We start from the raw sequence: 14,048 nt of genomic DNA on the forward strand, positions 1-14,048 counted from the left end.
GACTAGTACGAATAGCAGACTCTCAATTTACAAATCGTGCATCACAACGAAAACGTGGGGAGCCAGTTGGGGAGCCTCTCTATTTACACATCGAGCTTCTGAGCTCCATCTGAGTTTATTCTTCCGATGTAACCCAAGAAATCTATCATTGCTGCGAAAAGACTGTCCAGTTCATGCTGCTCAGACCGCGCTTAGTTAATGAAATTAACTTAAAATGAAACCATAAAAATTGTTTGATGGACTGTTTTGGCGCTAAAGCATATAGCGGGCTTGTGTTAAAGCGCTTCACCTCAGATGTTATTCGTTCCTCTTGTTTATGCTGTAGATAACTGACCAACAAAATATACATCAAAATTAAGTTACACATTATACAAAATGAAATTCGTTACAACAAGATACATTTTCAAGGAAATATGTTTATATTTATTTAGTTCGTGTCCGCCTTAAACAACTGCGGGTGGATGATGCTTCGCTGTGTAAAAAAAGGATTTAATTAATGATCCATTGCTGTTGTAAACGTCTGTCATATATTTGCTGCATTTTTAATATGTCATTTTTTTTTAAAGATTTATGTTTTGAGCATCTGATATCTCCTCTGTGATTATGTCCTTTAAATATGTAGCCTAAAGGCTGATTCTTGTACCGTCGATGAGAGACAATAGTAGTATTACAGATTTCAAAACAAATATTTTAATATTAAACTGACGTGCACCTCTCAAAAAATGTAACTACACGTCGCAACGACGCGTAGCGTAAGCTCTGTGATTGGTCGGCTTGGTAGCGCTGACGAGTCTGGGCGGGACCGAGAGCCGCGCGAATGGCGCGAGCGATTGTTTACAAGTGTGGAGTCCCGTGAAGGAGCTCCGGATGGAAAGTTTTGTTTACTTCATAGTTAAAGTTGTTGCACGTCCGCCGGTTCCTGCCTCAAAATGAGCGCGTTTGAGCCACTTGTACATCCCGGAAGTGTTCAGGAAAAGCAATAAAGCAGAGAAGAAACTCCACACAAAGGAACATTTACACCTCACTGCCAACTAGCCTTTCGGAAGTGTTAATGCAGACCGACAGAGACAGCGCGCAGAAGTATAAATCAGGCTTAAGGGTGGTCTTGTTTTACATGATGAAACAGGTCGTGGTGTTGCCTGCTTTTCATGACACGATTCGTCTGCTCAGTTTGCGGTGCACGTTGCTCTGTTTTGTGTCGGATAGCGAAAAACTAAGTAGCTCATGAAGTCTAGTGACGTTTCTTGTCAACAGTGTCTGTGATTCTAACCTTTTTTACCTTATTTCTTTCTTACTCATTTAAGTGCAACTAACACTGTATGGCTGTAAACTTGTACGGCGTGCGGCATCTGGAAGGGCAGGCTGCAAAATGCTTGCGCAACGTTACGCATAGTTCGATAATTGCTCGATAATATTTTCGCACTGTCATTATCATTTTATCGAAAAAATTAATATCATGATAATTATCTATATCGAATTATCGCCCAGCCACTTATTTTTTTTAAGTGTGGTTGTATATTCACTGCTGAGAGTCCAAACACTGAATAGCAAATCCATCCATGCGCAGCTCTACGGGTCTTAAACCATGCAAGCTTGTGGCGATTGACGGCGGCGAGGGAAAAAAAGCCACGTAGGCTATAATCAACTCCTTTTTTCTTAACACAAACTCCCAGCTAGTCAGCCAGTTATGGCGGAGGCATTTTTAAAAATGGCCAGATACAGAAGAGAAAGTGATTAATGGAGGACATTGACGAGAAATGGTTTGATAACAAGTTAAGATCGCGCTGCTCCACAGTGTAGAAACCTGCTTTCCGAGAAATGTGGGCGGCAGAACAAAGAAGCAAGAAATGTTTGTCTGATTTGTACATGCAATAAAGTTATATTGCGCCGGTAAGAACAAGCCCTAAATTAAAGTCTAGAAAGAGAAGAGTTATTAATTTTAATCAATAGTAATTAATATTAGTTAATATTAATGATCACAAACACATACTGCGTTGTATAATAAACGCCTTGACAATATCGTGATTTTTTTTTTTCTTTTTTCTGAAGAACAGATAATCAATGTTATCGCTGTCTCCCCAGCCAGGTTTTCATCTTTTTTTTTTTTTTTTATCTTCTCTTTACAAACAATAAAGTATCAGCGCCAGACCAGTGGTTTAAATTATATTTACTCCTTATTTATTTTCGTTTTATTTAAAAAAAACTGTTTGAAGAACAAAATGTTTAAAGTGTTGTATTGCATATATATTTTTAAAGATTATCATTCAGGCTACTTTCAGCGTAAATGAAAGGTTTGATTTGGCAAATCCCCTTTACTAGAGCACTATACCCATTTCATTTATGACACTGTAAACTTGACTTGGCAGGCTGACCATCTTTAAACTCAAAAGGCATTTTTAAGTGTCCTAACTTGAGACTGCTTCTGCATAATGAGATGTTTCTTACAACTGATAGCAGTGTCAAAATGAAAGCAAACATTAAAAAGGGTTTTGCATTTTATCAATTGTATAGGTTATTAGTTTTAGTAATAATGATTATAATAAATTATAATATTAATTATAGTGTAGACTACTGTACGGTGTCCAACAAAACATTTTGATTAGGTTACTCTAATAGACCTAATCCCTAACTGAAAAACAGATGCGAAAGGCATTTGCGTCTCTGCTAAAATTAATTTAACGACATTTCTTTAGCGTTTTTTTCCCTTTAGAGAGAGTTGTATTTAAAGAATTAGTTAACTAAAAAATGAATGTCCAGTTCTTTCGCGTGTAAGTTTAGGGCGCCTCCGTGTGCGCGTTTTAAAGGCCACTGCCGCACCCTGACCTGACGCGGGGACCAGATCTTTGCGCTATTGCATTTTCTTTGAAATATCTAAATTATTTTCCGAAAGTAGTAGGAAAAACAGAATTGTTAGTAAAAAAAAAGACAGAAAGAACTTTTACTTTTGAGTGAACTGTAACAAATTATTTTATTTTGATAACCCCCCCACATATTATTATTATTATTTTTTTTTTTTTGTAGATTCAAACTGTAACATTAATTCCTGGAGATGGAATTGGTCCAGAGATCTCCACTGCAGTAATGAAGATATTTGAAGCAGCAAAGGTAAGCTTCTGTTGTTTGTTTTACTGTTCTTAAATATGGCCTAGGCTGCAGGATTTAACAATTGATTGTTTTTTGTTTGTACATTTGAGCTGTTTTCAGTCTTGCATTAGGTAGTAAATTTGCCATGTTTTTAAAAATTCACCAAGATCTTGTGTATTTGTCAACATTTTTCTCATCCAGACCCCAATTCAATGGGAAGAGAGAAATGTGACTGCTATCAAGGGACCTGGAGGCAGGTGGATGATACCTCCTGAGGCAAAAGAATCGATGGACAAAAACAAAATTGGGTTAAAAGGTAAATCAGCAACTTTACATTAATGAGATGTTTGCAATATTTATGGAATTAACATGTTAAAAATATTATATTCCAGGACCCCTGAAAACACCAATTGCTGCTGGCCACCCATCCATGAACCTGCTGCTTAGGAAGACCTTTGACCTGTATGCCAATGTGCGTCCTTGCGTGTCCATTGAGGGCTATAAAACACCTTACACTGATGTGGATCTAGTCACCATCAGAGAAAACACAGAAGGAGAGTACAGTGGGATTGAACATGTGGTATGTATTCTTTAAATCAGTTACTTTTAAAATTATTATACCAATAACACAAATGGGCAAGTCGCTTTTATTCTTTTGATTCAGAGCCTTTGCTGTAAAACATGTTAACTCATTGCATTTAAAATGATTTCTATTACTTATTAAAGGTGCTTAATGTAAGTTTTTGACACTTCTAAAGCATAAAAATACCATAATATGTTTGATGAAACACATTAAGTAATCTGAGCATTTTAGATGTTACTGCCCCACTCAAGCCCCATATAAAAAATGCAAATCCACTTTATGGCAAAAATTAAACACTTCTCTGCTCTGTATCGGTGAGCTGCAAAATCTGCCAAGGCTTTTTTTCTGATCTAACTGTGAAAAATCATTGTACACCTAAAGTCTTGTTCTCAGTTATACATTCTGTTGTTAATCCCTGTTCAATGCCTTTTGCTTCAGATGCTCTATGTGAAAGCTTTCTAAAACATTTCAGTAACAAAATCTCTATTTTAAGGCCAAAACTCATTAAAATTAGCCATTCCCATTGATCCCCCTCCTCCCACTCTGCATCTAGTCTATTGGGATGCTTTCGATCTCATCTCTCTGCAATAACTAAAAACGTAATTGTCAATATTAAACTTTCTTTCTGTTCCAATGATATCATCAACCCCAAATTGCTAAAATAAAAATAATTGACACTGTCGGTCCAGGCTTGGCATCCTTTTTTTCAAAAAAAGTGCCTCTTCAACTGGCTCTTTTCCAACTGAACTTAAAATGGCCACTTCACTTCTCATAAAGCCTTCACTAGATACCTCTATTGATCTCTCTTACCATTCTGCACTTAAGTTTTTAGAAAAATTGTATTTGAATAATTGCACTCTTTCTTTTTTTTTACATACTAACTCTTATCACTGAAATATTTCAGTTTTGGTTGCAAATGGCTCATAGCACTGAAACGGCCCTTTTCAGAGTACTTATAGATTTCCTTCTAGCCACCGACTCTGGCGTTTCTTTGGTCCTGTTTTTTTTTTTTAGATTTGTCAGCAGCATTTGACACTGTTGATTTGATACCCTTTTCTATCTGGTAGAATTTTTTTTTGTTAAATTAGGCAACTTCTCATCCTTGTTTGCTGATCTCACTTGTGACCTCTCTCAAGGCTCAATATTAGTTCCCTCACTTATTTCATTATACAGTATATGCTTTTGCTTTGGGGCTATTCTAAGAAGTCATGCGGCTCTATTTTGACGGTCCAAGCGCAGAGTGCAATACGCAGGGTGCAAATGCTTTCAGGGCGTGTCAGAATGCATTTTTGCTAATTTAAGGACAGGAAAATCCGCTTTGCGCCTTGGCGCATGGTCTAAAAGGGTAGAGTTTATTTTATTAATGAGCAACGCCTCAAAATGACTCTTCCGCCAAGCTGAAACTAGCAAAAGACTATTGCGCCATTGCGCCGGGTGTATGATAGGGCCCATGGAGTGTCTTTTCATTTCTATGCTGATGACACGCAGATTTACTTGCCTATTAAGAGGTATGACCCTCTCATTCTTAGTACCTTACTAAGGTGCTTAGAAGAGATTAAAATCTGGCTATCCCACAATTTTTTTTACATTAATTGATGATATGAAAGGGGTGATTGTTTTCAGCCATACTGATAGCGTTCAGGCCACATGCCTAGATCTGGGCTGATTATCTGCCTTCAGATCACCCGTGTGCAATGAATTAAATAAACTAAATTAGCCGTAGTGTATGTTTGCGACTGAGTGTATGGATTAAGGATGTAAGGGCATTTGCCTTATAAAACATATGCTCTACACATATTTACCCTGCCCAATTCACATGTAAGTGCTATGTATTTGGACTTGTGGGGGAAACCGGAGCACCTAGAGGAAACCCACGCAAACGCATGGAAAACATGCAAACTCCACACAGAAACGACAACTGACCCAGCCGAGGCTCGAACCAGAGACCTTTTTGCTGTGAGGCAAACGTGCTTCCCACTGCGCCACCAGACAGGCCCAATCCCAATTCTACCCCTAAGCCATTCCCCTTACCCCTACTCTTTGTTTTGCGCATTCCCATGAAGGTGTATGGGTTTCCCAATTCTCTTTAACTTGAAAGCATAGGGCTAAGGGAAAGGGGTGAATAGCCTTTCGAACTGAGATTTTTCAGCACTACACTCAAAACCAAGGGGTAGGAAAGTTTTCCAGAATACACCAGTCACAACAGCAGGATAGCTGCACTTGGAATTAAGAAGATCCACAAATTAGCTTTTTTTTTATCATTATTACAAATTTTTACAACCAACAAGCATATGTTTTAATATATCCATAACCGCGTTTGTGTTTTACTGTCATGCTTTAAAAAATTGCTATAATAAAAATATATATATATTATAATCCATAATAATAACTCTTGTATAGCAGTCCCACAACATTCTGCCACTCGATGACGCTCTAATACCCTGACAGAAACTTATAGGGGCTGGGAATGGGCTTTTTACAGTGTCTGCTATAGTTTTAATGTTTTTATGTTAATTGTTTTTGGTGTGACATAGATGAATATGGTCACTGTGTAAATGCGCAGTAGAGTTATGATCTTATTGCCACATTAGATCGTTATCATAACATAATATATTCAGTGATTTCTTGAAGATAAATACTAAAAAATAAAGCAACTGGAATAGTTAAAGTAGTCACAATCCTTGATCTCGAAGCATGATATCGCGATAACATGTGCAGGTGATATAGTGCTGTTTCCATTTCTTAAGAGTAAGAAGCCCTTCCCCTTCACACTCGATTTTAAGGGCCAAGGTGAAAGGGGTAGGGGTACAAAAATAGAATTGGGATTGGGCCTTAGAGAGTCTTCTTTAGTTTGTATTACTTACTTTTTTATTTGGTTTTTTGTTTAAAAATGACAATTTAGTCATTGCAGAAAATATTTTATTTTGTACATAAAAGTGGCATTTGAGAGAAAATGAAAGAGCTCTTGTACACCTTAAAGGGCATCTATGGTGAAAAATCTACTTTTCAAGCTGTTTGGACAGACGTGTGTAGGTATAGTGTATAGAGCGTCATATTGGGGTGATATAAACACAACTTTTTTAAATTTAACATCATAAAAACGGTGGACCAAATGGAGCGGTTTTCAGAGCGACCTTGACGTAGAACACAGAACTTGACGTAGGAGTGCGGTCCCCCCACCCACCAATATTGATTGACAGGCGCAACACCATATCCTCAGCTTGTTGATTCACGTCCGCCATTTACAGCGTGTGAGTCAAAGCGATGTCACCAAAGGAACACCCTTGCTTTATTTTTAGATGGAAGGCTCATTGGGCTCAACACAAGATCAGCATTCACTTAATGATTGCAATAATCGGAATTATTGGTTGTAACTTAGTTTGTTTGTAAGTAGGTTTGCAAACTAGTGTACTTTTCAATGCGTCTATCTTAAACTTCAGCAGTTTGCATTTCTCGCGATCACAGAAGCTCCCTGTGAGTGTGATCTTAACCAGGTGCAGCTGGAAAGTGTGAGCCCCTTTGCTTCACCTAAATGTCCCTCCAATGGAAATTAAATAACAAACTTGCCTGCAGGTGGCACACCAGAAGCGTTGCTCAGCGACGTGCAGCGCCATGCATTTTAGAATTCTAAACATATGTTTCTATCAGGGTACACACAACGGCGATTTAAGTCGGCGGCTGTCCGCGGCACCGAGCAATGATTCGGGAAACTTAATTTTTCTGCCATTCCACCGAGCACCATCTGAATAGTTTCATTTTAACCCTCTGGGGTTTGAGGGTGTTTTGGGGCTCTGGAGAAGTTTGGACATGCACTGACATTTGTGTTGTTTTCAGTATCTTAAAAACATATAAATGGCTAAAGTGTGATAACACTGTAAACAGCACAAGTTGGGCTGCAATAATACCTGAACAGAATGTTTGTATGTGTTTGTGTTTTTGAGAAAGAAACGTTTATGCGTGGTGAGTGAAAAACTAAACATTTTAAGTCATTGAAACAAGGCCGTGAAACACACATAGAACGTTTGTGCACAAGACTTTTGAGAACTGGATCTTGTGGCCTAGTGATATTGCTTCAAAATGATGTGAGAATAATCTTGTTCACTTGCTCACAGAAAACAATAAAATGAATTAATTTCTTAGTCACTTTCTGTGTGAAATTGGTTTATGCGAGAAGGCTTGAACTATGCAGTGAGTCACACCTGAGAAAACAAAGACCTGCATAATGAGCCATCAGACAGGTATGTGACTAAAAGGGAAGAGTTTAAAGAAGGAATCAAAAAAAAATTTATTTACTTTTTTGTTTGCAGTTTATTTAAAATATATTAATCACACAAAATAACTGGAGACAGGCACGTGCACACATAGGGCTCAACCTGTGCAGTGCACATGCCCTTTTTAGTCATGGATAGAAAGTGCCCTTCCAAAATGATCAAAAGTGCCCCCGCAATGCGGCACACTCTTCCAAAAATTTATCCTGAAAATGCCCTTTGGATGGTCTCTGCACGGGCCTGACTGGAGATACACTTGTGAGAATCAGTGCACTCTATAAAACTCTGCAGACTTTACAAACTAACATATAGCAAATCTACTGAAAAAGTTATTTGTAAATGAATAATTTCATTGCAAAACGAGATATATACATTTTGAGAAATGTTGGTAATGACATTACCATTATTATGACATTATTATTTAAGACATCAACAGTCAAGTTTATTCACATTTATTCTAATTTTTATACAATAAACTATTACTTGAGCTCAGTGAAGTCCAGAAACATAATATTCTTCAAATCCAGGATCTTTTTTTATTTAACTTTGTCCATAAATAGATCATAAATAAGAAAAAAAAAACATACCAAAATCCAACATATTTATCTTAACATTGTCATAATACATCATAAATATATGGAATAATATATACAAAGACTGAATAATAATACTGAGATTCTGAGTTAGTAACTCAGTAACTCAAATAACTGTGAGCAAAAGAAAGCAGGTAAAAACACACCATGTGCGATAATGAAACCTTTTAAACAGTTGCGCGCATCACAAAAGCTTTAGGCGCAAGTTATCATCCTCTCATTCGGTATTTACAGAAATGCTTTAAAGAGTAAACTTACAAGAGACACTAAGAAACGTAGCCTTGCAGATGAGCGCAGGGAAAAAAAGGCAGTATTTCACTGTAACCCCTGGCCTTCTTCTTGACATCAGTGGCAAACTGAGCAAACTCGGAGCACTTCTTACGTACTTTAACTCTCTTTGCCACTGGTCCTTTACCACTGTTGTTTTCACATTTGGAAATTTACATATGAACAGCGTGCTTACTGAGAAGCGGGATTGTGTTAGCTGTAATGAGGCGATATAGGAGAATCAGTACCAGTCCTTACTTTTATACGGATTACATAAAAAGAGATTATTTGTTTTCGACTTTAATTGGTTAATGCAGAAGTAGACTTATCAAGCTTTATATAGATATCATAAATCATCATATTTGTTGAATATTTGCTGAGTTTAACTGCGTTTTAGTGACGTGTTTTTTTGACCACAGTCTGCACACGTCTTCAGACGCTTGTAATAACAATGCCTCTTGGGCATGGTCGCATTAAAACTAATGAGATCAGACTGAGAAACTAGACATAGCGTTGGTTTCATACTGATTACTTTATCAAGCAATGTTTGTTTTCGACATGAATAGCTGCGTTTAAAAGCAGGTAAGAGGTAAAACACCTCTTAGCGTTTTGTTATCGCGGAGTTTGAGCCCATTTTACTGACCCGTTTCTAAAAGCAGTTCACGGAGAGAGAAAAGACAGAATGCCTACACTGTTTGTTTTCCTTATTTTGCAAAAGCACACACGTTTGTTGTTGTTGTGAGTGTACACAGCAAAAAGTAGACACTAAACAGATTCGATTGATGTATTGATCTTATCTTTACGATCAAAACTGAAAGAGTAATTTAAGTTCATTTTAGCAGTTTCACAACACCACAGGTCAAAACTCATATTCGCGGTCTTCGACCCCAGAGGGTTAAATAACATGTGAATGTCCATGTCTGGTGTTTCATGTCGCGCCTCTAAACAGGTCATCCGGTGCCTCAGTCAAAGTTAATTCAGTGTGCGTGGTTATTAGTCTCGGCGTACAAGCTCGGAACTTAAAACTAGCACACAGTTGGCTGTAAAACTATACAAAGACACAAATGATTGTGTACTCTCTTCTTGGTCTGTGCCAGAGTCGTACATGTACGGCTGAATGCTGATCCTCTCACTCATGCTGCTGCTTCTCTCTGTCTGCCTGTCTGTTGCCAAGAGCAGGTGAGCTCTTGGCTCCTCCCCCTTGTTACGTTGGGCGGGAATTTGAAACTAATTTTAATGTGAAGCAACATCCCTAAAACAGCGAGCTGTGTACACGCCCCCAAAATAACACTTTTGAACACATTATAATAAAAAAAAATGTGAACTGTGTTGAACTGAACCTGAACTGGCACACTCTAAAGAACCATAATATTAATATTAAATCATAAAAAAGGGTAAACTATGTGCCCTTTTTTGTCTCAATTTTGTAAAAAAAATGTGACTAAATTGTGAATCGTGAGAGTAGAATCATGAATCGTATCGAATTGTGAGTCAGGTGAATCTTTTCATCCTTAGTGCACTCCACTCCAAGGAAATGATAAGGTGTAGAACTATAGATTTAATGTTTAATTTCAAATTATTGTAGGGATTATCTACAGTTTTAACCCAAAGAATGACCAGCCTGTCAGATGAAGAAGAGCCTTAGTCAGAGATTCAAATAGATAAATAAACTTACTTAAGATAGTTTGCTGTTTCATCAGCAGAAGCCAGCTTCAACACGCAATCAGTCTCTAGACCACTCTGCTTACAATCACAAATCAATAACAAATGTACTCTCACATAACGTCATTACTGCGTCATGCATATAGGTGTTCTAACCTGATAGGTTAAAACACAGATAGACTAGGAAAATGTTCTAGTGGGTGCATATGTACAATTCTGAACAATATCTTAAGCATATAAAAGTCAGACATTCACTAGACTGTTTAGAGCTGACTCCAGATCTGTGAAATGGATCCACAATCAAATAGAGCTAGGGTTGGGCCAATAGACTATGCCCATCGTCCGTTGCCGATGGCCAATAGACAACACGATGCCTCAGCCCCATCCCGGTGCAAACCTGCTCGTGAAAAAACACACTTAGGGCCTGTTTACACTAATACATTGTGGGGAGGGGGCGTGGCCGAGAGCTGTGGGAACGGAGTGAGGCCACCACGTAAGTGGATACACCTGCGGTGTGCACCTGCTTTGGATCCCACGGAAGGAGCTCTGTATGATAAAGGATGAACGATGGCAGAGGAAGCCGAGAGAGGACCGGGCCCGGACATATTTTACTTTTGCTTTCAGTTTGACGGCAGTCTCCGTGAGGAGCTGCCGTCCGTTTGTTTTGGTTTAGACGGCAGCCTCCGTGAGGAGCTGTCGTCACGGTTATTAATAACCCGGCGGCCAAAGGGCCGTAAAATTCATTACAGTGGTGCCGAAACCAGGGAGAAGGAGGGACGCGTTGTCCAGATGCCCTCGCCGCTGAGAGAGGGGGCGAGTGTTCGGGAGTTAACCCGAGTGGGGGAGAAACCCGTTCGTCTGCTCAGAGTGCCGGGGCGGCCTGAGGCTGGCGAGGAAAGGATCTGCCTGCTGACGTCTCCCAGCATGGGGAGGAACAGGGGACGCGGGGCTCACCACCGGAGGGGAAAGTGCTGAAGGGAGCCATCCCACAGAACCCGGGGGAGTTGCCGCGATCTGCCATGATGCCAGAGCCTGCATCCGTCCACCGAAGCGGGAGCGGAGCAGGAGACCAGAGATGCCGCCAGCCAGCCAGGAGAACCGCCGCCGGACGCCAGAAGACGGACGGGTGGATAGATTCCTCCACAGGGCTCCCAGCACGTCGTCGCATCTCTCAGCTGGTGTAGGACCGAGTGGCAGCGTGTCTGGAGAACTGAACCCCAATTTATTTTCTTTTTTTTCTTTTTCCTCTCTCCCCTTTCTCGGTCTACTTTCTTTCCTCTTTTTTTTTTCCATCTCCTTTTCTCTCGGCCCGTCTCATATAGGTCTCGCGGGTGCTGTGGAGCCAAACCCCCCCCCTGAGTATGCACAGCCACGGGGTGCCCCCGGCCTGTGATGGGAGATGGGGGTATGTGGCGAGGGCGCGTGGCCGAGAGCCGTGGGAACGGAGTGAGGCCACCGCGTAAGTGGATACACCTGCGGTGCGCACCTGCTTCGGATCCCACGGAAGGAGCTCTGGACGATAAAGGAGGAACGATGGCAGAGGAAGCCAAGAGAGGACCGGGCCCGGACATATTTTACTTTTGCTTTCAGTTTGATTCTCGGTTCTCTGCCTTCTTCTTCCCGGCGGCCAAAGGGCCATAAAATTCATTACATACATCTTAGTATAAAAATGCCATTTTAAAATGAGAATGATCCACATCCACATCGTGTTCTACCTAGCATTTCTAAACAGCCCTCCTTCTACTGAAAACGCACATCACGAGACCACACACACACACACAGCCACACACACTGTCATGCGCTTGTCTGAGCTCCAGAGAGCAGTGCACATCAGACTGTTAATCAAGGTTAAACATACTAGTTGTTAAACGTGATATTTAATTAATCTTGTCTCTATCTAACGACTCTTCGGTCTTTTGAATCGATCAGGTAACGTGTCACAGCATCAGTACACTACTTCAGTTTAAATTTTAGTGAAAACCTCAGATACTGTTGGTTGTGCACCTTGTTTACCGACCAACCTCCTGCGGAAAAATTGATTGGCAGGTGGTAATTTGTGTGCAACTTATTCTTTATTTATGATTTGTTTATGGGTAAAACAACGACCATGCGGGTCAGGTAGTTGAAAAGGTAGACTACAACTAATTAATTTGCTATAAATTAATGAATTATTCATAAATAATTAATTTACCTCCGCCTATGATGACGATGCCATCGTCCATCGCGATGTTTCACATTAGACACCGTACAATGCCAAATTGGTCGACATCGCCCTACCCTAAATAGAACACACACTTAAAGTACAATCTGTTTCTTAACCAAGGCGGAGTGTACTCTCAGCTGTCTTTATCAAAACTGGTTAAAAACCGGGATATTTTACGTTCAGGCAGTTATATCCTTACTACCCAAATCTATCTTGATTAACAAGTAGAATTACTTTAAAATAATTTACTGTAACAATAGCAAAATCACTTTAGACATTTTAGATAGTAACTCATAGAAATAACAATAGTTCCACTTGAGGTCTCTGTGACCTCTGACCTAGTTTGGTGGCTCCTGAAAATAGTTACAAAGAGACAGGCAAATGCACTGAACATTCTTATATTAAGCAATGTGTTAACTTTATTCATTATTCAATAATCATCTTTAATAAAAAATAATGAGAAACAGGATGATGATTAAAGGATAAACGTTGATCCATGCTGAGATGGATTGGAAGGCAGAAATCCAAATCTTTCACTATATATTTGTTTTATTTTCAAGATCTGTGGTACACTGTTTGCTGCTGCTTTCAGTATGGCAATACATGTCACTTAAAATGATATTCAAACTCACATTGGTAGTGCATTATTTAAAACTAAATAATGCACATAATCAGTATTTAAAGTAATCATTTCATTGAAGTTTATGCTCCTTTTCAGTTGCGAAAAATAGAAAAGTTCCTAAAATAGTAATGTCAGGTGACCTCAGATCAAAGAACTCATTTTACATGTAAAAGATCATTTTTGTCATGGTTAGACTCTATTAGTCAGACACACTCCATTTGATGTCATCAATCTAGCAACCTGAGAACTCATCGAAGGGGCCAGCTGAAAAAGTGTTTTGAATTTGGAGTACAATACCTACTTTAGCCTCTGGGTGTCAATCTTGCAAACTGCACCTTTAATGCAAAAATCAAATTTAATTTTAGAAGTATTCTTGAGATTTGGTGTACACGTTTTTTCTTTCTTTTTATTTTTTACCCAAGTATATCAACATATCAAGATCATGGGATTCACTCTCTTTTTTCCTGCAACTGTATGTCTATTTATCTTTCTTTAGACCTTTAGGTTCAGTATAGAACAATACTGTAGCATTTGACATTGGGGGCAAAGCAGCATATTGGCTCGCTTCACATATGTCAGATCTAGTGTTAATTTCATCTAACAGTGTGTTAACCAGTTTTTTTATACAGTGGTAGCAGAAATTCAGTGGGGACAGCTAATATTTCAGTGCACTATAGGTAGGTGTTATACAGCTCCTCTGATTTAGATCTCCCTCGTCCCAAACCCTAGTGTGTGAAGAAATATGAATTTACTTTTTGGTCATTTA

At 39.2% G+C, this 14,048-nt stretch overlaps 1 protein-coding gene across 4 annotated transcripts in view; it reads left to right on the forward strand.

Annotated features, from left to right (window-relative positions):
• idh3a (isocitrate dehydrogenase (NAD(+)) 3 catalytic subunit alpha) overlaps positions 1-14,048 on the forward strand; it is a 65,932-nt gene that overhangs the window by 28,162 nt on the left and 23,722 nt on the right. For 2 of the 4 annotated variants that reach the window (XR_012399802.1, NM_200951.2), the window contains 3 exon segments: positions 3,022-3,105; positions 3,286-3,400; positions 3,477-3,664. Coding sequence is in view for 1 of the 4 variants with exons in the window: in NM_200951.2 (NP_957245.2) it covers positions 3,022-3,105; positions 3,286-3,400; positions 3,477-3,664 (387 nt within the window). In the remaining 3 variants the exon portion in view is untranslated. 4 annotated transcript variants of the gene reach the window in all.

Source organism: Danio rerio, chromosome 25 (assembly GCF_049306965.1).
Source record: "Danio rerio strain Tuebingen ecotype United States chromosome 25, GRCz12tu, whole genome shotgun sequence".
Lineage (NCBI taxonomy): Eukaryota > Metazoa > Chordata > Actinopteri > Cypriniformes > Danionidae > Danio > Danio rerio.